This window comes from Corvus cornix, chromosome 17 (genome assembly GCF_000738735.6).
Source record: "Corvus cornix cornix isolate S_Up_H32 chromosome 17, ASM73873v5, whole genome shotgun sequence".
Classification (NCBI taxonomy): domain Eukaryota; kingdom Metazoa; phylum Chordata; class Aves; order Passeriformes; family Corvidae; genus Corvus; species Corvus cornix.
The window spans coordinates 4,919,294-4,942,968 of record NC_046346.1 but is presented as its reverse complement, the minus strand read 5'-3'; the positions used below and the strand labels follow the sequence as shown (position 1 = coordinate 4,942,968).

The 23,675-nt window shown below is 44.8% G+C and overlaps 1 protein-coding gene across 5 annotated transcripts in view; it reads left to right on the top strand.

Moving 5' to 3' along the window:
- The first annotated feature begins 380 nt into the window (after positions 1–380).
- FUBP3 (far upstream element binding protein 3) overlaps positions 381–23,675 on the top strand; it is a 40,262-nt gene continuing 16,967 nt past the window's right edge. For 3 of the 5 annotated variants that reach the window (XM_039561613.1, XM_039561610.1, XM_039561614.1), the window contains exons 1-9: positions 381–521; positions 7,846–7,951; positions 14,134–14,184; positions 14,657–14,690; positions 16,279–16,328; positions 17,822–17,893; positions 18,610–18,667; positions 21,229–21,391; positions 22,250–22,348. In XM_039561613.1, the coding sequence (XP_039417547.1) occupies positions 429–521; positions 7,846–7,951; positions 14,134–14,184; positions 14,657–14,690; positions 16,279–16,328; positions 17,822–17,893; positions 18,610–18,667; positions 21,229–21,391; positions 22,250–22,348 (726 nt within the window). In that variant the 5' untranslated portion in view covers positions 381–428. The remainder of the gene's footprint in view (positions 522–7,845; positions 7,952–14,133; positions 14,185–14,656; positions 14,691–16,278; positions 16,329–17,821; positions 17,894–18,609; positions 18,668–21,228; positions 21,392–22,249; positions 22,349–23,675) is intronic. The other 2 variants (XM_039561611.1, XM_039561612.1) reach the window with 2 other exon arrangements.

The window sequence follows — 23,675 nt, the reverse complement described above, 5'->3', positions numbered from 1 at the left end:
CCGGCACGGCGGGGACAGAGCAGGGCACAGCGAGGGCAGAGCAGAGCCCGGCACGGCGGGGACAGAGCAGGGCACAGCGAGGGCAGAGCAGGGCCCGGCACGGCGGCGGGGGCAGAGCAGGGCCCGGCACAGCGGCGGGGGCAGAGCAGGGCCCGGCACAGCGGGGGCAGAGCAGGGGGCAGAGCAGGGCCTGCCGGGGGCAGAGCAGGGCCCGGGGCAGCGGCGCTGCCGTTCCCGGCCGGGTCCCGGGGCGGGCGCGGGGTCCCGGGGGCGTGGCCTGTTCTGGCCCCGCCCCTCGCCCCCATCCCCACCCCGCGGCGCGAGCCCCCCGTGGCCCCGCCCCTCCGGGGCACTTCCGGCGGAAGCGGGGGGGCTCCTTCCCTTTCCGGGCGCGGGCCCCGGGCGGAGCGGCGGGACGGGCGCGGGCCATGGCGGAGCTGGCGCAGGGGCAGAGCCAGAGTGCGGCGCCCGTCGGCATCAAGCCCGAGGGTTTCGTGGACGCTCTGCACCGGGCCCGGCAGGTGAGGCGCCGGCCGGCGGGTGGGGGGTGGGCGGGAGGAGGCCTTGGGGCGCCGCTAGGCCGCGGAGCTGAGGTGGGGGCAGGGCCGCGGCCCCGCTGCCCCTCTGCCCGTCTGCCGGGTGACCGGAGCCCCGGGGCTATGCCCTGAGCAGGCGGTGGGGCTCTGACAGTCGCGGCCGTGGTTGGTGACAGGCCCGCAGCCGTCTGGCCCTGGGCACTGGGTGGGTGTGAGCTGGTGCTAATTCGTGTTTCAGACGGGGCCTCGTGCGTGGGCTGAGCGATAGATCAGCCAGAGATCGGCAGCGAAGCTGGGGAAGGGTCTGGGGTGTGTGTCCTGTGAGGAGCGGCTGAGGGAGCTGAGGCCACTCAGCCTGGAGAAGAGGAGGCTCAGGCGGGACCTTATCACAGTGTACAACTCCCTGAAAGGTTGTGGCCAGGTGGGGGTCGGGCTCTTCTCCCAGGCAACCAGCGACAGGACAAGAGCACTCAGTCTTAAGCTATACCAGGGGAGCTTTAGGTTGGACATTGCAAGGAGTTTCTTCACAGAAAGCGTCATTACGTGTTGGAATGGGCTGCCCAGGGAGGTGGTGGAGTCACCATCTCTGGAGGTGTTTAAGGGAACACTGGACGTGGCACTCAGTGTCATCATCTGATCGACAAGGTGGTGATCGGTCACAGCTTGGACTGGATGACCTCAGAGGTCTTTTCCAAGCTAATTGATTCTGTGAATATAAACCTTGGCAGAGTGGGAGCTTGGCATTCCCTTCAGGGAGAGGGGAGGGGGGAGCGAGGTGCTCCCCAGAGGAATCTGTGAACTTACACAGTGCTAAAATGGGAAGCTTCAGTGGAAGTGCCCAGACCTGCAGGAATCAACACCCTCGTCTTCAGTACAGGATATTCCAGGTGTTTGTGTGCTCCTCGGTTTGTGCAAAGTGGCTGCAGAACAAGAAGCTGCTGCTCACAGCATGGATGCTGTGGCTGTTTTTCACACCTCCTGTTCCACATCTGTCACAGGTGTTCGTTCCATCTCTGAACAGGTTGCACTTGTGCTTAGTTACTGCACATTAAGGAGCTGTAACACAGCTGAGTGCCAGGACCTGAGCCCAGCTGGTGCTCAAAGACCCTGACTTTATTCTCTCCAGTTTTACAGGCCAGGTGGGAGAAATCCCCTTCTGTTGCCCAGACTTTGTCATTTCACTGCCAAGCTTCTGAAGAAACTAAGCTGGACCCTAAGACCTCTCTAGTGCTCTCTGTAATGGAACTGAGGTGCTTTCCCCTGGCTCTCAGCTCACCTGGGAATCAGTGTGGCAGCCAGTCCATGTTCTGTGCAGTCTGCAGTGACCTGCACAGAGGCACTTGGTGGTGTAGATCCACACCCTGCACCTCCCAGGACTCCAGGATCTGCTCTGGGGCTATTGATTTCCTTCTCAGCACATGTTGGTGGGGTGTGAGCTGCTCTCAGGTGAGCCAGGCCTCGCTTCTTTCAGTCCATGTGAAAGCGCCATGTCCTTGATATGTGATGTTTGAACACCCAGACAGGGTTATGTGCTTGATGCAGCTAAATTGAGAGGTATTGCAGCTGTGTTTGTCTTGTCCTGGTTGTATCTTACAGAAGGCCTCTCATTGCAAAAACATCCTATTTAAATATCTGGTAATGCTACCACCTGTTAGCAGTTGAATAACCCATTTATGTAAAAGAAAATAATTATTTGCTGGTGAAGTGCAGCTTGTTGAAATTATGTTGTGGGTGTTTCAAGTCCAGAAGAGGCCATGAAGTTGATAAGGGGATTGGAGCACCTGCCCTGTGGAGACAGACTGAGAGAGCTGGGGCTGTTTAGCCTGGAGAAGAGAAGGTTGAATGGAGACATCGCAACATCTTCTGGGATCTGAAAGGGGCTGCAGGGAAGCTGGAGAGGGACTGGACTCCTCATCAGGAACTGTAGTGACAGGACAAGGGGGAATGGGTTCAAACTGAAAGAGGGGATGTTTAGGTTAGACATTAGGAAGAAATTCTTCCTTGTGGGGGTGGTGAGGCCCTGGCACAGGTTGCACCAAGAAGCTGTGGCTGCCTCATTCCTGGAAGTGTCCAAGTCCAGGTGTGACAAGGCTTGGAGCAACCTGGAACAGTGGAAGGTGTCCCTGCCCATGGCAGGGGGTGGAACGAGATGATTTTTGAGGTCTCTTCCACCCCAAACCCTTCTGTGTTGAATGTGCAGCTGTGTGTACCACTCAGAGCAGTAACAGGTTAAATAAAGTGTGATGCCTCAGAGGATGCTGGGCTCAAACACAGCACTAACTGCAAATGGATCTGAGTTGGAGCTGCCTGACTGCTGTCATCATGTTTGTAGGGTGGATCTGTGAGGCCCCAACCCATGCATGAGAGAGATGGAATAATAAAGAGTAAATAATTCTGTGCCCTGGCTGTGGTCACTTACTTGATTTTGTTGTTCTTAAGTTCATGACGCTTGCTGCGATTATTCTGCACGTGCTGGGTTTCCATGAGCCTAAAACTTGAGTTAGTCTGACCTGGAAGATTCCAGCAGCACCTTCCAGCTGTCTTCCACACTGGAAACAAGTGCATTGGGAAATGTGGGCTCTGCACGTGTTTGTGGGAGCGCAGTGTCCTACATTTTTGTGTGGTGAGTTGTTTGCTGCCTGTTGAGTATGATTTTTTTCCATTAGTGTTTGTGGGATGAAAAAAGCTGTTGGAGGGCTAAAATGTTTCCTTCCCCTGTGAATATACTTGATTTAATCTAGTTCTGGGGAGGCTATGTAAGAGACCAGGTGGTCTTCTCTCGCACACAACTAAATTGTCACTAGTGACTTGTTGCCAAATGTCACTGAAAATGCTCTTCATTACTCAGGTGATGGATATTTGCCTCACCACCCAAGCAATCTGTGGTGGAACTTCCTGTCTGAGAATCAGGGGGTAATGAAAAGGCAGCTGCACCTGATATTTCTCGGGAGGTGATGGGAGAGCCAAGAGTGTTTGGTGTTTATTTGCCTGAGCTGTACTGATCTGGTTGAGCTTTTGTTCTGGTTTTGGCCTTTTTGGAGTATTCCTTTTGCTCTAAGGGAATGAGGGAGCAGAATAAAGAAATTCACCCATAGTTCTGACTTGATGGGTTGGTCATCCCTGGCTTGACATTTGAATCTTTCAAGGTTTGTGTCACATGTAAGACCAGTAATCAAATTTACTAAACTCGGCTCTCATGAGAGCCATAACATGACAATCAGGCTATGGAATACAGTGCTTGGTTATGAATATCTAAACAAGGACATAACTTCAGGACAAGGAAGACTTTCCTGATTAAAGGAAAGGAGCTGCATTCCTTAGAGCAGCTGGGATGTGAGATGATATAAGGATAGGAAACCTGGAATATCTTTGAAAGAAATTACTTTACATTGCTTTCAACGTTTGTGCTGGACTTGCCTGGATTTTTTGTGGACTCTGAAATATTTGGGATTTATGAATAATTACTTTTTCAAGGCAGTGCTGGGACTTGGAGCTGCTCTGTCCTGCATCTTCTGCACCACGTCTTGAGTGGATTGGTGGCTCTTAGGTGGGGACTGATCTGTCCAGCTGCTCCCAGGCAGGGTGGCTTTTCTATGGCATTTTGGGGTGGGGGGGGGAGAGAGAGAGAGAGGATGTTTGCTCCTCTTTTGAATAGTGGGATCAGAAAATAAGCAGAGCTGCTTGTACTTTGGACTAAAATTAATTTCTCTCAGACCATCCTTAAGTTTTGTTCTTATTGACCAAACAGTGTCTTGCTGGGTGTTGTAGGAATGCTCTGGAGAGGAAAGGCTGAGGCTTGGTGAGCCTGTGATGTGCCATCCTGGCTACCTCAAAAATGGGGAATATCCTGAGACTGACTGAGAGTCAACAGGCTATGTGCTTGAAATCCCTTTCTATATCAGGCTCTAACTTCTAATTTCTGTGGTGATGGAGGGGCCTGGGACAAACTTTTCTTCACCCCCTTGCAGAGTCCTTTTTCAGGTCATCCTCAAATAGATTTAGGCTTTGCCAATTACTCTGGTATTTAGGAAAACCACGTGTGACATGAAGCTTAAATGGTTGTGGATGGTTTTATTGCTTTCTGCAGAGCTCTGGAGAAATGTCTGTCACCCCAACTCAAGTGTTCTGCTGAGTGAAAGGGAGGAGCAGCACGAGTACCAGCATAGTCTGAAGGGTCAGCTGACAGTGCCTTATTGGTTTTTTTATCCTGCTAATACCTAGAATTGGTGATTTTATCTGTTGCTGTTCTTTGGAGGGCACCATGGAGAGGTTTTTCTTAGAAGCTGGGCCTGTTGTCTTGAAAGCTGAATTCTGCAGATACTGGTGTTTGAGTTTGCCTAGCAAAGAAGCTTCATATTTAGAAGTGGTTTTGTATTACTTTGTATTTTGTCATTTTTCTGGCTGTTAAACGTAAAGGAGAACAGAAGTGCAAGGTATAGGAAAACTTGCCTCCCTCACACAACTTCATGGATTAGTTTGTTTTTCTTGGCTTTACCATTGCAATTTGTAGCTGGGGCTTGTGTTGTGTCCTTTAAAGTCTTTGTTGGAGAGCTTTATTTTGGGGAATTTAGGTGCAGAAACAATGATGCTTTTTTCCCAGTATATTTCAGAGCTTGATAAAATGGATGCATTGGGTTTAAAGGGGGGGGAAAGAGGAAAAAACCCAAAGGCTGACATAGAGCAGGACAAAAGCAGTGGCTAACAGCAGTACATTACTCAAGGTCATTTAGGCAGATAAGGGCTAGGTCTGCTTATTTGCCATGTCCTAATTTTTGTGCTTACCTCCCTGCTGAACCTGTCATAAAAACGGAGCTTCCCATTTTAAGTTGAACATGAGATGTTAAAATGTATTTTAGCTGCTACATGTACTTTAAAAACTCAGCTCTCAGTTTTGCAGGGTGTTTTTTCCTGCTGTGGTGAGGTGGCACCGTTGTCTGCCTGTAATCCAGTGGCAGCTGGGAGGCTTTAGAGATAAGGGTACCAGTTTAAATAAAGGGGGGGGGGGGTGGGGGAAGGAAAATATCCTAAAAGCTGATAATGTAAAAATTGTTTTAACACTCTTGCTTTGCCCTTTTCTTGGAAGATTCTGTGCCAGGGTGATCATTGTGTGCTCAGTATGAGCAGGGGTTCACAAAGCTCCCCCTGAGTTGGGAGTAGACAGCCTTGGTGCCAGCAAGCTGCTCCTGAACACCCTTGTACTTCAGGCTTCCTTCCTTCCCTGAGCCAGCTTCTGCTATCCACAGACTAGTTTTTTCTTTTCCTGGAGTGTGTGGTGAGTGATTTCACCTCTAAACGATTGTCCATAATTTGTAAGTCATGGTAAATAGCTACTGACAGGAAGAGAGTTTGTGAAGGATGTGTTAAAATCAAATGTCCCAAAATATGTCAGGGTATGGTGTACCTGACACTGTTCCTTTTGGTCTACATTGTAAGTTACTATATGAAAGCTGTTAATAGATTGCTGTAAAATATATTTTAACATTTATATTTCAGCATTGAAGTAGTCAGAAAACATCTCTGCTCTTTGTATTTCGTTAAAATTCTCTTAATCCCAAACATAAGGGGAAAGTATGTGGGCAAAGGGCTGAGTCCATGGATGCAGTACAACATTTAACAAAAGAGTAAAGCATCATCTGGCCCTCCCTCCTGGAGAGGACAAGGTGTGTTAATGCTTTCAGAACCAGCTTTCTGGGGACTTACTGGAGATGTCAACGTAAAAAATGCTTGTCATAAAAGCTTCAGAATCACAGCTGGTCCCAGAGGAAGATTTTATTCTCTTATCTCTGACATTTCTGACACAACAAAGTTACCAACTTTCCAAAAGGAGACAGGACAGAATGGGCTATAAGCAGAAAATGGTCCAAACTCTGAGCTGTTTTTATGCAAGGCATTGAACAGAATGTTTCCTATTCTTTTTCTAAAAGCAGTGCCCTCAATCTTTCAAGATTATTTCAAATAGCTTTTTTCAGTACCCTGTGGTTCTGCATCTTGGGCAGTTGTTTGTTCCACTGGAACAGAAGGTAGTGTCAACAACCAGACTTACTGTAGATGTCTTTCTGTTGCAGTGAAATGTAAATTTTAGAGATCTTTAGATATATTGGTCATTTAAAACATATCTGTGTAAAATGCTCTTTCTTTCATCTGCTCCTGTTGTTTATTCTCTGGTGAAATCCAGTTATGATGGAGTGAGATCAGTCTTTCAGTAAAGATTCTATTCAATGATTTTCTTTTTGCTGGAAAAGGCAGCAAATGCTGTAGAATACAGTGTACTTTATATTTGTTCTGTAACTACTTTGTTCTGCGCTTGCTTATTACAGCAAAATACTTTATGTAGGCAAGGGGAGTTATGAGACTGCAGTTTGCCTGCCCCTGGGAGGGTGTTAACTGGGGTGCAGCACCCAGGGAATGTGCCTGTGTGTTTCTAGGGTAGGTTTCCACCAGTTAGCTCAGAGAGCAGCTGGAAGAGCTCGTGTTGTCAGTGCCCACCTGTGCAGCTGTCCCCCAAATGTCACTAGAGATGAGCTTTTCACCTGTATTAAGTGATGTTTAGGTGTGTGTCTCACCAAGTTTATTTGCTTACCGTAGTTCCCTTAGTGTGATAGCTGACTGTCTCCTCTTTCCTGTGAATAAACTCCTTGTATCCTGGCTCGGCAGGGAATGGCAGTTTCCCCTCTGGAAGGGTTGGAAGCAGAGGCACAGGCAGCGTTAGTCGTGTTTGTGCTGTACTGACCACTGCAGGAAATGGAAACTAGTTCTGGACTGATAGTTTGCCCACTGGCTTATTCCTCACACAGTAAACAAGAGTGATCCAGTCTCTTTGGCAGAGAGTTCCCAAACCTGTCCTTTTGCTGTGTGTTTTCACTCTCTCCCTGTGCTCCCCCATGGATGTGAGTGTGCATTTCTGTGTGTCTGGATCTGCATGCAGGAGGAAGCATGTGTCCTCCCACACAGCTCTGGTGGTGGCAGCTTCTCCAGGACAAAGTTGGGGAGTTAGTTTGAACCCTCCTCTTAGCAAGATTTAGCTTGTCAGCTATCCATCGAGGAAATACTCCTGAATATAATGTTCTGGGGAGTAACTGTCTGCTTATGATCAGGAAGAGGAACTGGGTGATCTTAATTAAGCAAATACTAAAAGCAAGCAGAAAATTGTTTGCTTTACAAATGAAGAGCCTTGTTACAAATCCACCTATATAGTAAATACCTGAGAGAAGGTTGGACTGGGGCCAACGCTTTATTGGGAGAAAGAGTATTTACTTGTGGTGGCTGAAACTTCAGCTATGCTGATAATGCTTTTATCCTGTTTTTATAGATTGCTGCTAAAATTGGAGATATTCCTCACTTGAATAATTCTACAACACTTGTGGACCCCTCAGTCTACGGTTATGGAGTGCAGAAACGACCCCTGGATGATGGAGGTAAGCTGGCTGTGATTAGTCAGTCTTGTGGATGCAGCTCCTGAAGTTCATCTGTGGAGTCAGTTGTCTATTTTAAGGATGGAAAATACATCTTTCTGTGTATAGAAATTTTATACAAGGTGCCCTGTGTTGTTTACTCTTACCTAGATAGCACAGTGTTCTTAGGCATTAGTGTTAATGTGAAGCAATTCTTTGTTAGTTCATGACCTTTGGGAAATAGCAAACAAACAGGGTAATTTAAATCTTGGTCTATGGTAGTTGAGGGAGGGAGGAGGATTTGCTTATTGGGCCTGTGCTGGAGCCCACCTACAGAGTACCAGGTGTACACAGTACATGCTCTTCCCTGATGACCCTTCTTTTCTGAGTGCAGGTAATGTGTAGGGACAGTATTACACATGTTCCTTTCCATCTGTGACAACAGTCACAGCCCAGGAGCTGAGTTGCTGTCAAGTTCTGGTTGCTTTGTACATGAGTTCTAAGGAAAAAAGGTACTTATGTAAGATGATGCAAGCTGGAAGGAAACCTCCTGTATTAGATTAGCTTTCTCCATTATTATTTGAGAATTCTAAAATCTCTGAAGAATTTAAAATTGGTCCCAGCCAAAGGATAGTTTATTGCATGGACATAGCTGGTAACTGTCATAAGTCAATATTGTATGAATTGTTACAGCTTTAAAATAAGCCACTAGTTTCTTATCTTTGGTGGGATCAATGAAAATATTAGAACAAGAGTTTTTTAGGTTTTATAAATCTAATGATATGCATTGTTACAAGAAGTGTTTAAACTGTATTATCTGCTGCTCTGTAGATGCAAAGAGCTCACCTTTCTTTGTGAAGAAATAAAAAGCATGTCTATGTCTTCCTTTTGCTATTTCCTCTGGTATTTTTCCTGACACTCATAGCCCTGCAGGGTGATTCTCTCCCCCATGGATATGTTCAGGAGTACTGAGGAGATAGGCAAAGCTGCTGCCTAGCACTTCATTTTGAAAAGAATTTTTTTCTATCTGATACAAAGGCTGAAAATAACTGCATGTCTGCTTCTCAGTCTGAAAAAACGTGCTGGAGCATGGGGAGAAGTTTCTTTCATGTGGAGCCTCTGGCTTGCTAACATTTACTGTTTTCTGAACACATGCCACCACCCACTTCTGTTCTCTGCTCTTGGCTCTATTTGAGCAACAGGTTGCTGCTGCTCCTTTGGTTTGGGGTTTCAGGAGAGAACGGATTCATCTGGGTGAGCCCCCATGCTTTGTATCTTGGACTGGAGTATCCTTTTGTTGAGAAGCCAGAGGTCTGGCATTGCTGGTGTGTGCTGGTTCTGCAGGAGAAGGTGCTGGGCTGTCACAGGCTTGGCAGTGTTGGGGAATGCTGAACAGCTCTGAGCTGTGCCTGAATAGCTTAGGGACGTGGCTGTGTGTGAAAAAGAATAAAAATAGCCTTCTAGGAACCAGTCATTCACAACATTTGTCCCGCTTGTGTCTTTCATTGATCAGACTGAACTGGGAGAGCTGACCTCTTGACAAAATGGGTTTTAGGAACTTGTAACACGTGAAATGGTCGTAGTGCTGTAGTGACAGGTTAGACTTTGTACTTAAACTTGTACTGACGAGCCCTAGAACTTGGTGAGCCTTGTTTGTGTTGACACAGACCGTGTCAATACAGTAGCAATCTGGGCTATAAACGTGCCTTACTGCCGGTTTCTTGTGCTGTGGTAGATAACTCCATGGAGCGGGTATTGTTCCTGGGAGAGCCTCTCAGAGTGGCTATTCCTGACTCCTGGATCAGCAGTTGTTCTGCTCACCCTGTACTCAGCACTGGACCTTGCCTGTAACTGTTTTTAAAGGAGCTCCAATGCTGTGTTTGCCCTTGGGTTGCTCATATACATCTGTATATGACTTTGTCCAACTCCCTTCCCAGAAATCTGATCTGTGAGATCTTCGAGGAGAAGAGAAGTGACTGAAGTAATATTTTAAAGGGCTGGAATTTGACAAAGAAGCAGGAATTGTCCGGGTAGGGCTAAGGGTTGTAGCACTTCTTTCAGCTTGGGTCATGTTGGGTTTTGTTTCTAATGGTATGAATAAGTCGTGTACTGAGATGCAGCTGTGTGATGAGTTCCCTCCTACAAGTGGAATCCTCCTGTGCTGTTCTTTACCTGCAGCCTGGCAGAGCAACTCCTGAAGCTGTGGGTGCTTCTTGCTGTGTATCTCTTTGTGGTGTGATCCATATCTTAGTCTTGGGCTACCTGCTCTTGCTGCCATGTAATTAAATGTCTATAATGCAGCTTTAGCTTTAAACATCTGGAAGATGGAAGTTGCTTTTAATAGGACGCTTTAATTAGGAAAGCACTTCTATTTGGATGATTTTTTTAATTCTCTGTTAGCTGCAAACAAGGGGTGTTGGGATTGCATGCCCACACTTTTCTCATTTTCTGCTTGTCTGTGAACCACAGTTTGGAGATGTTGTCAAGAAGTGATTGTTACACATGCTCTAGAAATGTTAGTGTGTGGATTTGGATACATTCTGCTGCTCTGGATGAGCTGGAAACAAATCTGGTGGGAAATTTACCCCTGTATACTGCATGCTCACAGCTGAGTGCAGGTCTCACTGCTTCCTTATCCCCATACAGCTCTTAGGAAATTAATGCTGTTCTTAATACTGCTGAAAAAATTGTCTCCAGAGGAAATATTTAAGGTGACAGGAAAACTGTCTGTCTTTCAGGACGATCTAATTCTTCCTGTCTGTTCTTGTAAACAGCTGCTGCTGTGGCTGCCTGATGCCACCTTAGGAAGTGGTCTTAAGACAGGTGTCAGTGCATTGATCCAAACAAATTCAGCAGCTTTTAAAGCATTTCCAGGAAAAACAGATTTGTCGTAGTGTTGGAAACCAGGATGTGTGGGTGCCTTCTGCACTTCCCTTAACATAACCCTCATCTGAACTGTGGAGCAGCGGGATCAACCCTGGTAACCTGGCTCACTGGTGTTAGATAGAGCTTGAGACTGATTATTTCTCTTTTCCCTGGCTTCTTTATTTCCCCTTTCTGGAAACAACTTGGAAGTAATCTTGCAAACAGCTGTAGTGCAGAGAAGAGATCAGGTTTAGTTGTACTGCTCCCGGGAAGTCACAGCTGGCATTTCTGTGGCCACTTGCAGGGGTTAATGTTTCTCAGCAAAGGTGAGCAGTAGGGACAGGTGAGTCTGACCTGCAGAGAGACCTGGTGGCACTTTGCCTGTGGCTGCTGCTGAGGACACACCCCAGCCCTCCTGTAAAGGGCCAACTGCTGCCTCTGGCCTCCATTCTAATTAATAGGTCCCTCTAATTACCAGCACAGATTAATAAGTTGGTTTAATGCTAAATAACCTTTAAAGAAGCAGCCTCCTTTTGTTCAAAGGAAGCAGGGATCTAGTCTGCTGCAAAGAGACTGATGGACAGAACGTTACCCTTTGTTTGCCCTGCTTTGGGCTGCTTTAAAGGAGCGTCCTGTTAGATCCATAGGATTAAGCAGCAGCATGGCAGCTGAAGGCTGGGGCATCCTTTGAGTCTGGGAAAACAAAGGTGAGAGACCTTGGAGAAGCCTCACACCCTTTCATTCCACTCTTCTCCCCAAGCTCCTGTGGTACATCCAGATCTGAAGACAACCCGCTCTGGTGTAATAAAACTTGGTTGTAGTAGAACCAAGGGGCTCAAACACGACGTGATCCTGCTGTACAAAGTACTTTATTCTTTTCTTCCAGCATGTTTTCAGTGAAAATAGTGGTGGGCAGAAGGGAATTTTATTCCTGTCTTACTGCTGAAGAAAGTCAGTACTGATGCTCTTTGACACATCTGCAGCAGCAGTAGGACCAGGGCAAAAGTCCAGATCTCTTGGCAAAAGATTTAGTTTAATACACAAAATACCACTGTTCAAAATTGTAACTTTATGGATGGCCACTTTTTTAAAAAAGGTGGTTTAAGGGAGGGGAAAAAACCTCCAAAGATTTACAGTGAAGTCAGGCACAAAAATTATTAGAGTTTGCCTATTTAATTAAAGAAAAACCTAGCAATATTTAACGATGGAGAATTAGGGTAACTATCTTTGCAGCTTTCTAAAATTTATGATGATCCCATTTTGGCTCAAAAGTATGAAAAGCAGCCCTGTTCCACTGCTCTCCAGGAGATGTGTTGCTCTGATTTTATTCTAGCCATGAAGATATTCCTGAAGAGATTGTATATTCCCATCGTGCACATTAATTTAGTGGGAGGCACTGCTCTGTTTTGTGGGGCGGAAGAAAAATCCGCATTTGTTTTGAGTGTCTGTTAGGTAGAATTCAGTTAAGGTGAAGCGTAAAGCAGAATGAAGAGTTATCAACCAGCAGGTGCCATTAATAGGAAATTGTGCTGATTTTATTCAGTATTTTTCCTTATTTGCAGTAAAATGACTGCAGTTACAGTTAAATTGTACTGAATAGATGTAAAAGGGGGAAATACATATGTGGTTTGTCAGAGTTCAGCCCCCTCCTTGGTGTGAAGGGAGACAGTGGGATGGTGCATCAGCTTTCGGTATTGTGGCTGCCCCAGCTCTGCCTCTCTATTAGGCCCTGTTTTTCAGAGAAAAATGGGCATGTTGGAGAAGGAATGGACCTTTAGGTTGTTGGAACTGGGAGCCACATCATTTCCCCCCACTCCCCCCCCCCAAAACAGAGAGAAATCATAACTGACTTGAAGTAAATCATTTCCATTTCTCTCCATTTGCTTTTGATCTCAGTTTTTCGAGAAGTTACCTGTAGACTGTGGAAGGAATGGTCTCTCACATAACTTATTGTGGCATCATTTTTTCATACTAATTAGCATGAATAAATATATAATAAACATGCATTAAGGCTGGTATCTCCCTGTGAGGGTGAATAGCTTACTCTGGTTGGATAGTACTCAGAATGGGTTGGAGAGACATTGTTACCTACATCTAAAGCATTAATTCCTTGACCAATTTAACTTCCTGTGCTTGTACAGGTTTCCCCTCGGAAGTTGTCTTTTTCAAGTGTAGGATTGTGTTACAAAATGAAGGCTCTTCCCTTCCTTGCGTGAACTTGGGGAGTTGATTATAGGATGTGTATCTGTCTCATAATTTGTGGGCAGCGGCTGCAGTGGAACAGATTGCTAAGAGAGCTGTTCTGGTGAATTGAAATGCGAAGTGGAGATTTAAATACAGCCTTTGCAGAGTTAAAACCACTCTTTCTGGCATCTTGATAATGAGTGGCCTTGGCTGTGGCAACCCCACACTACACCAATACCACCAGACCTACTGCGTGGAGCTGAAATATTCTGAGTGCAGTTTGGAGCAAGATTCTGAGTTTGGTTGTGTTTGCTCAGCTCTGTGGTAGGAGCTTATCAGCCAGAGCAAATATTCCCCATTACATCACCCACCTTTTTCAACTGCAATATTCATAGTTATCAAATTAGAGCTTTTTATGTTCAGGGTGAGAATATGCAAAGACAAATCTAAGGGAGTCAATAATGCAGGAGTTGTCTTATTGCTGAGCTGGGGAAAGTAATAAAACAGATAGACTGTCGATATTTGGTCCTGAACTATTATGGGGGTATTGACACGCGGCAGAAATACACTGTTGACTCTCTTTGTCTATTTTCTTTGAGTAAAGTGTTTGGCCACAAACTTGATGCATTTTTCTACCGGATTTAGAGAGCGTGGGATGCATCCACTTTCTATCCCTGCCAGCTGATTGCCAATTTATTTCAGGTCAAAGAATGTGCAGTTTGCTGCAAGGTAGTTTGAAACAGCATCTTTATTATCACAGCTCACATATTGGCCAGTTTCATTTGTTTTGTTCCCTGTGCCCTCCAGGCATGCAATATAATCTTTCAGCTGGTTGTTAGCACCAAATGGTCTGGTTTTTAGCTGGTTTGCTGCAGGCAAAGTCCAGTAGGAAGCCCAGCAGGGCTCGTGTTCCCACTTTGCATGAGTTGGTCTAATGATATTTTCCCTATTAACATTTGGAAGAAAGATCTAATCTGTTGGGGTTGGGGCAGAAGTCTGTCTGAGGGTTGTCAGTAGGGAGATAACTTGTAGTCATAGATGGACCAGCAGCTAACATGGCAGAAATGCCTGGAATTTGTTCAGGAACATGTGTTTTGTTGGGTTGAAAAACTGTTTGGGTGCCACGAGGTTACTTAACAGCCCTATTCCTTTAACAGGTCTCCGTGTAAGTGGGCTCCATGGAGCACAGATCAGAGACACAGAGAGAAGTATGTGCCAGCCGTGTCTGATGCTTGGACTGAGGGAATCTCTGAGGCTGCTTGGCTTTTATTCTTTAATACACACTGGTCTTCGAATTTCTCTCCCTCCTCCTCCCTCCCCGCCTTTTCCCTTTTTTTTTTTTTACTGCTTTGGGCTTAATTTGGGAAGGGGGGAGGTCAGTTGCAGGGATTTGGATTTGGGCAGGCAGGATTTTCTCCCATGACTCTCAGCATGGGGAGACGCAGATCAATTCCCTCTCCTGTGTTCAGCTGGACACTGGGCTATGGTGTGTGTTGATCAAGAAATCCCCTCCTGTTTTGTACCACATAACGCATTCATTTCAGCCACTGAACCTAAATTACTGTTTTGCTTTTCTTTCTTTTTTGATGAAACGGTAAGAACTCTTTTTCTATAGGGATGAAGTTAGTTTATCCGTGCTAATGCTTTGATTTTTTTCCCTTTTTTCTCTCTCTGCCACAGTAGGTAACCAGTTAGGGGCCCTGGTACATCAAAGGTAAGCAGTGGGTTATGTTTTATTATTTATTGATCAATTCTAATTGTTTATTGATCCACCATCTGTAGTAGTGTTAGGAAGTCAGAGGTTGAGAATGTGGAAAAACTGTCAGCTTGGGTTTTCTCCAGCCTGGGTTGTTTGTTCTGATGGAAAAAAAGAGGAGTTTATGTGAAAGTTGGATTTGGTCCCTGCAAATCTGCAGGACTGAAAAAAATAAATTCTCTCTCTTTTTCCTTCCCCTGCCCTGGCAGGGGGCAAGAAAGAAAAAGTGAAAAAGGTCTGGCGTTTTGGCAAAAGGTGGAAGTATCAAACAGACATGTGTTATTGTTGGTGTTATTACTATTTAGTATTGTTGGTGTAATATGACCTGGGATGACACCTTTGTCAAAGATGGTTTGGGAAGACTGAAGCAAGTATGAGTTGTCATCCAGCATGTCTCAGCATCCAATAAAAATGTAAAATTCTCAGTTTTTCTCAAATCCTGATCTTGAGGAGTTGTCTGTGTTGTTTTGAATGGAAGAACATTTCTAAAGCTGAGTTAGCCCAAAGGTGAATAGTAGTGCATTTCCATCCTAACCAGCTGTTTGGGGCCTCAGCAGAAGGGACAAACAATGTGCATGAAGGCTGTAGAACCTGAAATTTTTAATGGTTAAGTTAAAGCTAGTGTCTGACTAGAGCAGCCTAGAAAAGTGTGGGCAGTGCGTGTACTTTATCTGCAACTTAGCTAATCAAGTCTCGTGTATTTTATAGCTTCCCTTACTGATCTTAAGCAAAAAGATGGGAAGATTTTAATATACCTCACCACAAAACCTGCATTGAACTTACTGGGCAGGTGTTTTATTGCTTTTGAGATTGCTGAACAAATTGTATATAATGCATGTTTTCAAATTCCATATTCATGGTGTTGTGTTTTCTACAAAACAGAAACAGCTAAATAAAAAAGCAATCCAAGTTAATTCCTTTCTATTTGACTATGGTCAGGTCTTAGGAAACTGCTTTGAGTGCTCTGTTTTGAGGCAGGCGCATTGAAAATGTCCAAAGAGCAATAGGTATGGAAGTCTTGAGATAATAAGAATTCAGAGAATAATCGAAGACAATTTTTATGAATTCCAAGGAGAAGAATGATAAGGGCAAGCAGGCAAAAAAAGAGTCCCAAACACCAAACCTGTGACTGCCAGAAAGGGGTGTTCATGTCAGGACTGGCTTTGGTTGGTGTCTCCTGGGAGGAGAATATCTGGAAGCATAGACACTGCTGCTTGGGAGGTCCAGGCTCAATGATAAGGAAACTGGTTTGGTTGTTTTTTTTTTTTTGTTAAATCTGTCTGGAGCAAAAATGACAAAAAGAACTTTTTCCATCAGCTTCATTCAAGATACCAGAGGTAGACTGGACATGGATCCAGCATAGGAGGAATTGTGTGACCATGAGAGGTCCCTTCCAAAACAAATGATTTTGACAGTGATGTGCTCTTACTTGTGTTTGCAGAATCCCTGTCTTGAGCCCAGGCTCCATGGCAGGGATGTAGTTTCTTCCAAATTGTTCTTTGTAATGAAAATTTGATGGGGTTTTCTTCCTTTTTTTTTGTTTTAGGGCTGTAATAACAGAAGAGTTCAAAGTGCCTGATAAAATGGTTGGATTTAGTAAGTACCTTGGATGGTTTTGATGCTTCTCAGTGTGTTTCCTGTGCAGGAATGCTGTTGATTCTGACACAAGTTTTTGTGCTTATTAGCCTTGGATAAGCCTTGTTTAATGCTGTCTTCATGGGGAACAGAGGATCTGTGTTTAAAATCCAGATGCAAACTTCATGGAAAAGCTCAATGTCCCAGTAATAAGAACAAGAATGTCTGCTACAAGTTACTGGGCATTTTAGTGATTTTCTCAAGTCAAAAGTGAATTTATTTCCCTACATTGTAACATTTTACTTTGAGTATGCAAAACTGTGGAAGTTGAGGAAGGAAAACAACATTTAAATGTTAAAATATGAGTTGACTAAAGGCAAGTTAAACAGAATTTTAAATTTCCTATACATTTGCTGCAGGGAAACGCAACCAGACGAGAGTTTTTCCTAGATTTGCATTCCTGGTACTGTTTTCTTTCAAGCTTGATCCTAATTTCTGTCTTCCTCTTAATGATCATTACTCTTGCTTTCAGTGGCACCTCCTGCTGATGTGTTACTGCAGTGATTGCATAGACACTTCTACTGCTGGGTCTCTGTGTATCCCTTCCAATTTGATATATGGAAAGTAAAGAGGAAAATAACAGGCCGTGGTAATTACCCCATAGTGCGCCAAGTTTTGTTCTGACTCTAAAGACACTGTAAGACTGTAACTCAAATTCCTGCAAAGGAAAGGCTCCCTCCTCTCCTGCCAGACCTCTTCATTTACCAGTCCTGGTGCTACACATGGAGGATGTTGGCCCTGGGAGAGGGGAGCTTGCAGGCATCACCTCTGTGTTAAATCTCACCCCGGTTCAGATACAGGGGGATGCCACCCCACAGCTGAGATGCTTCTTTGGGAGCACCCTGAGCCAGGAATACCTGTTTGGCTTTACAGCTTTGCTGTTTTTGCAGTCTGGGAAGGGTAGAAATGGTAATTGGTGTGGTCTGTGCTCTGCATGTCTTGTTGTGAAACAGTGATGTATCAACTCTGAGAGTTAAGGGAGATAGATATTTGTGTTCACTGGGGGTTGATAGAGCATTTCAGGATGTGGCTCTGTCTGAGTGCAGACAGCCAAATAGCATGTCCATTCAAAAATGGCAGTAAAATAGGAATTATAAAGAAACAAGTCTTTGCCTTTTTTAGTACCCAAAATAACTGGTTTATTGGTTCAGGCTGAACAAGGTATACTTAAATTACTCTCCCAGCATCACCCAGACTAGTGCCTTATTTCTTTCATACTTATTTCTTTCCATTCTAGTGCGAGACAGGCTTTTTTGTTTTGTTTTTCTAAGCAAATAGAACAACTTTCCGCAGTATTTTAGTGTTTTTCTGCTATGATAAATTTGGATGCCTCTTCTGCAATCGTGGAGTCAAACTGTTCCTTTATAGACAGCTGCACCAAAGTAAAAGGGGGAAGGTGCTCTGCAGTTTCCAGGAAAAACAGTTTGTTCTGATGCTTGTTGAACTCATTTCAGTAATCGGCAGGGGAGGAGAACAGATCTCACGGATTCAGATAGAGTCTGGCTGCAAAATTCAAATTGCTCCAGGTAAGACTCTCTTTGTGTGGTGGGTGAACAGGTTTTAATGTCAAAGGGTGTTGTGTCCATTAGATCAGGCAATTCCCATGCTCACAGTGTGTTATCACCATTAACATGGATACAGACAGGCATGGGAGAGCTGTTGTTGGACCCACCTCCCAACCAGGGTAGAAAACAGGTCTGTCAGGTGGTTTGGGGAATGGAACATTGAGGGAACTGGCTTTAACCAACAGATGGTTGCAGAGCAAATGGGCAATCTGTGTTGTGCTTGGACCTGAAGCTGTTGAGTTTTCTCACTTTGCTCAGCTCTGTGGTTTGCATCTGACTGGCTTGATCAGCTCCAGCTCCTGGCAGAAGACATTTCAGGAGGGTTGGCAACAGCTCTCCATACAGCTTGCTTTGCATCATAAAAATGAGACCATTCATCCAAATGGGATCATTGGTGCCAGTTTGCTTTGGGGAAGACTGGGCTGCAGTGCTGTACAGGGAACTGTTGATCAACGTTATCTGAGTTTTTACCCCTCCCTTTAATTGGTGGGGAAGGCTTTAAAAGAATGCAGACATCCAGTAAATAATTTAAAATATGTTGATCCTGGATGTCTTTGAATTCTTTAGCATGCTGTGTGCAGGTGGGTGGTGCTTCCATTGGTGCTTCATGGTCACTGAAATAGCTGCCACATTTTTAATTCCATGTATCACAAGTTTTCTTCTTGTTTCCTTTACAGACAGTGGTGGGATGCCCGAGAGGCCCTGTGTACTCACTGGGACACCAGAGAGCATTGAGTGAGTTCTGATTTAGTTTCTCTCCTTTTTCCTTCTTTCTCTTCTCCCTAATGCTGTGCTCTGTCAGTGGTGCTACTTGGTTATTAGCCACACCAGCAAATGTTGGCCTAGAGAAACTTGAGGGTCTCTGGAGCATAGAACCTCTTGGTCTGATGCTTTAAACTGTGCACCTCAAAGGCTTTTTTTCCACTTGCAGTTTGAATCCTCTGCAGAAATTTCCTTGGAATTCCCCTCCGCAGGGTGAGGTTGCTCTTAGGGCACCTAGGATGCAGTTTTGTAACTGCAGCTTTCCAGGATACTGAGCTAAGCTGTTGAAGGGCACTTCTCTTCTCCCCTTCGCTTCCCTACTCCTATTGAGATGAGCATCCTTCCAGCTGAAGAAGGGCTGCATGAGGCCTCTAAAGCCTGTGGGTGCCACTCCAGGATACCCTGGAGGTGTTGGTGTTGTTGCAGAGCAGCATGAGGCCCACTGGGTGCTTGTCTCTGCATCGCTGCCAACAAGAAGCAAAGGACTGAACCCAAGTCTTGATTCTGCTCCTTGCATGGTAGAGACACGTGGCCAGCCAGCAGGGATTTCTATCTTTAGACCTATAGAAACTTTAGGGACAGTGTTTCCTCCCTCCCCCTTCCCAGGAGCTGAGTTTGAGACTCTCACAAACCAGTTGAGGACCTCCTGCTGGAACTGGATCCAGGATCCTCAGGCTTACAGGAACACACTTAACATATGGAGCTGCTCTTTCTCTCCCCAGCCTTTGGGTAGGTGGGTTTTTTAAAATCCATCTGGAAATCTTTGAGTTGCATTTGAAAATACATGGGTGCAAAGACTGTCTCTCTAAAGAGAAGACACTCATCATTCTTCCATTCCTAAAGAGATCTAAGGGTACTTAAATCTCCTTATTCTACCATAATACTGCAAGCAGTGAGCCAGAATAAATACAATTGGCAAACTCACATTATAGGGCAGGCAGTGTATTCTTGCTGATATTGAAGTGGCTTTCTCCCTTTAGCAAAGGATATTTAAGAACAAGAGCAAAATAGTAAAAAGCTGGGATGCCTCATGAGATCAGTTGGGGGAAAATGGGGGAGAGGTGTAGTTAAGACTTTGTGGTTCTGAAATAAGCAGTTAAATGTACTCGTGTCCAAGGCTGTCTTTAAATAAAATATGAGTAAATTTTAAAAGTGACACTGTTCAGTTTGTGAAACAGAACATGGACATGGAATTAAGTGAAATTTAATTTACTTTTGTGGTCAAATTCTTGACAAATTGGTTGTTTGAACTGTTTAGGCTACTTGTAGAAAAATAAGTCAGGAAACCATTTTAGATGTCAGACTTCTTTGAGAAGGGTTTTGTGAGAAATGTTTTCATTAGTTATATCCAGTGACAAACTAATAGGCTTAATTTCTGAGTGACCCCTTCTCATCTGAAATATGTTGTGTATTAACTGTTGTGGTCTCTATACTGTCACTAAAAGAACTTTGCACCAAATATGAAGGTAGATGAATAAAACCTTTTAAAACTTTTCCAGAATATTTGAAGCAAGCTTCCATAAATTCCACCTTTTCCCTTTTGTTGTGAGAAAGTCAAGGGCAAGCAGTGTTCTGCTCTGAGTGCAGCTTCAGAGCACCACCCCCTGAGCTGCCTTGGGGGAATGTCTGCTTCAAGGGATGACTTTGTACTGGTTCTTCAAATCTCTAGAGAGAAGTCAGTTGTCCTTAAGGTGCCTGATGGTGTGAAGTGGAGAGAGGGGAAGATGCTGCATTAGGCTGAGCAGGGAACCAGTGAATTTCTTCTGCTTTCAGAAGGGTTGTGGGACAAGGGCAGGAATGGGATGTGCTGGTATAGGAGTCTTCAAGATGAAGGGAAACCCTGTCAGTTACCTCTGACATGCTAAAGATTTTAGAGAAGGGATCTTTAATCTCCCAAATGCTTCTTTGTGTGTCTCTTCTCACCAGGAGTAGAAGAACCCAGTCTTTCACTGGTGGCTGCTGCAGTATCCCTGCCTCGCTTCGCGGTGTAGCTTCAGCACCTACTGCTTGGAGCAGAGGCTGTGTTAGGACAGTGTTCTGGTGCTGCTGGTAAGAGCAGGTAGAGAAGAGCAAAGCAGTTGCCTGTGACTGACCAGAGAATGGTTAATCCATGGGCTGTGTTAGTATCAGAGCAGTGTGTGTTTTTTTGTCTTGACCAAGAAGGAGAACAGAGATTGAGTTTTATTATTGTATATGTGCTAGAAAAGTTAAAACCTAGAGCATCTTCATTCAAAGTAAGCACCCCAAATGTAGTTCAACTATTGTCCTTAACTTCCCAAGAGGTCAGAGCATGCTGCTGCTCTTCCTTTTCTCTTCCCCTTTCAAAAATCAAACTGCTTATAAGTAATCATGATAGGGGAAAATAGACATCAAAGAGTTAAAAAAAAAAAAAGGCAAACATTGTGCTGACTATGGTTTCCTCCATCTTTCCACTTCTCCTCTCCCCGATTGCTTTCCATTCCGATGGTTCCTGGTCTCTTGGTCACGTGGAGCAATGTTGTCTAATGGTTGTTTCCCTCGATTCTTTTCCAAAGACAAGCAAAACGGCTACTGGGGCAGATTGTAGATCGCTGTCGGAATGGACCTGGTTTTCACAACGATGTTGATGGCAACAGTACCATTCAGGAGATTTTGATCCCGGCATCCAAAGTGGGTCTAGTCATCGGCAAAGGAGGTGAAACAATAAAACAGTTGCAGGTGCGCAAGATGCATTTCCTTTAGGGCTCTCTTCCCTACTGCAGCTTCTCTAGATCCACTGGAACAGGCTGAAGTGGAGAGCCTTGAATGCTCTAACCTTCTCCAGCAGGGACTACTCTTCTGCCTTTGGAGATTGGACTCAAATCCAATCTTGTGTTACAAAATCAGTGTGGCCCCAGCTACACAAGTAGTGGAGTTTTGCCAGAACAGTGACAGAAACCCATGTGCTGTAGATAACAACACTTGGTGTGTGCTGTTCAGGAGGGGATCCCTGTAGCCAAGGAAGGGCCACGTCTGCTCTGCTCTGCAGTATTTTTAATGCCAGCCATGCTGTTGTAGAGTGCTCTGCTTCTCTTTTGTTGCTGATCTGTGGTAAAGCTGCCATGTGTCATCTTCTTTTCTCATCCCACCCCTTTCTAATTAAGTGTTGTGTTATGTATAAACTGTGTTCCTGGACGTTCTTTATTCCTCCATCTGGTACAAGTTTTTAAAGAATAGAGGGTTTTAGCAAAACATCTAGGTTAAAAATGGAGGAGTTCTGAGTGCCCTGATTAGACCTCTGTCACCTAGTTTGGAGGCTGGTCACTTAATAACTGTTATGTGCAGACAGCTACAGATTTTGGAAAGGGCTGGAAAGTCAGTTGTCAAGGTGGAGAGGGTTTTCCTTGCAAGGATTTCAGCTATTTGAGAACCTCAGGAGCAGCACAATTTCTGGCAGTCCTTTACACTCTAGGACTGTTCCTGAATTTGTGCATTCTGTAACGGTGCTGGTTTGACCTTCATAATGTTTAGTGTCCAAAATACAGTCCCTTGTTTTAGGGACTCTGCTTAGAAAAGTGCTCTGTGCTTTTTCTTCAGGAGCGAACAGGTGTGAAAATGATTATGATCCAAGATGGTCCTTTGCCTACTGGAGCAGATAAACCTCTCCGAATTACTGGAGATGCATTTAAAGTACAGGTATGTAACAAAAGCAAAGTGGTTTCCCAAGAGAACTGAGGAGAAATTTAAACCTGAGTGTATTTGTGAGCATCTAATGGAGTCAAATCTGACTGTAAATGTAATAATCTTTCCCGGTTTTGTTTGTTCTGTAAGGTTGAGTAGAGCAAGTTAAAACACCAGAGTAGTTTGTTTTACAGCATAACTTAGGAGCTGTCACTCCACATAAATATTGCACATGGGTAGGAGTAGAGATGATGAGGAGGGTTTGGAGAAAGTAGCTTTGAAATGCTTTCCAGCCTGTGTGGCAAAAAATGAGAGCTCTGTGTCACTCGAGCAAATGGGTTCTTAGTGACTGACTGAATCACACATCTGAGACAGGGAACCTTTCACAAAACTACCTCAGACAGCCAATCGACGCAGGTAATTAAAAACCAATCCCACAACAACTCCTGAAACCAAGGGGTTTGCTTAATATTGGTACCTCAGTCTCCTTGTGTCAGGGTTCTGCAGATGTGGATGAACCTGCAGTTCGGAGAAAAGCCCCCATCAGCTGGAGACTGGGGGATTGCAGCGTGATGGGAGCGCCTGAATTCGAGCATTGAAGTTCAGCCATGGCATGTTCCACTTCTCAGCAAGTGCCTTTCATACCTTGCTAAGTATTAAATCTAGCTTAGCATTCCTGTCTCCAATAAAAGTAGTTCTGTTTCATACGATCTCCCTGTCTTGGGGTGACTTTATGATGTGTATCCCACATCGCTGCCCTATGCCCAGAAATTAATTCTTGTCCCTTTCTATGCCTTTAAACTGAGCCTGAGAGGAGGAAGGAAAAACTGAGCAAAACTTTTTCAAAGCAGGTTGCAGCTTGTTCAGGGTCACACAGAGATAGCAACTTTTTTTTCCAGCCAGCTTTCAGCCAGTTGTTCAGTTTCTTTTCCTCCAGAGAGAGACTGAGAGTTGAACTTTTTTTCCTTCCCTGGAATTTCGGATTTTTTCCCTTTTTCTGTGGATTGTTTCAATATCAGAACACATCGGGAGGACTTTCCACCGGGCACAGAGGGCCTGGCCCTGGGCCAAGCCCCAGCTCCGAGGAGACCAAAGGGAGGACTTGAACACTTTCCCAGGTTTTTTCTTCACAGCAAAAGATTTTATTATTTAGCATTATTTTCCTTTTCCCGTGTGTTTGTTAAATAAATAGTTTTTATCTCTTACTTTCCTTCGAGGAAAATTTATTTTTCCTGAACCTGGTGGGGGAGGGGTGGTTGTGCCTTCTCTCAGAGGGTATATCTCTAAATTTGACCAAACCAGAACACTCCCTAATCATAAATTGCTGCAACAGCTGATGTTG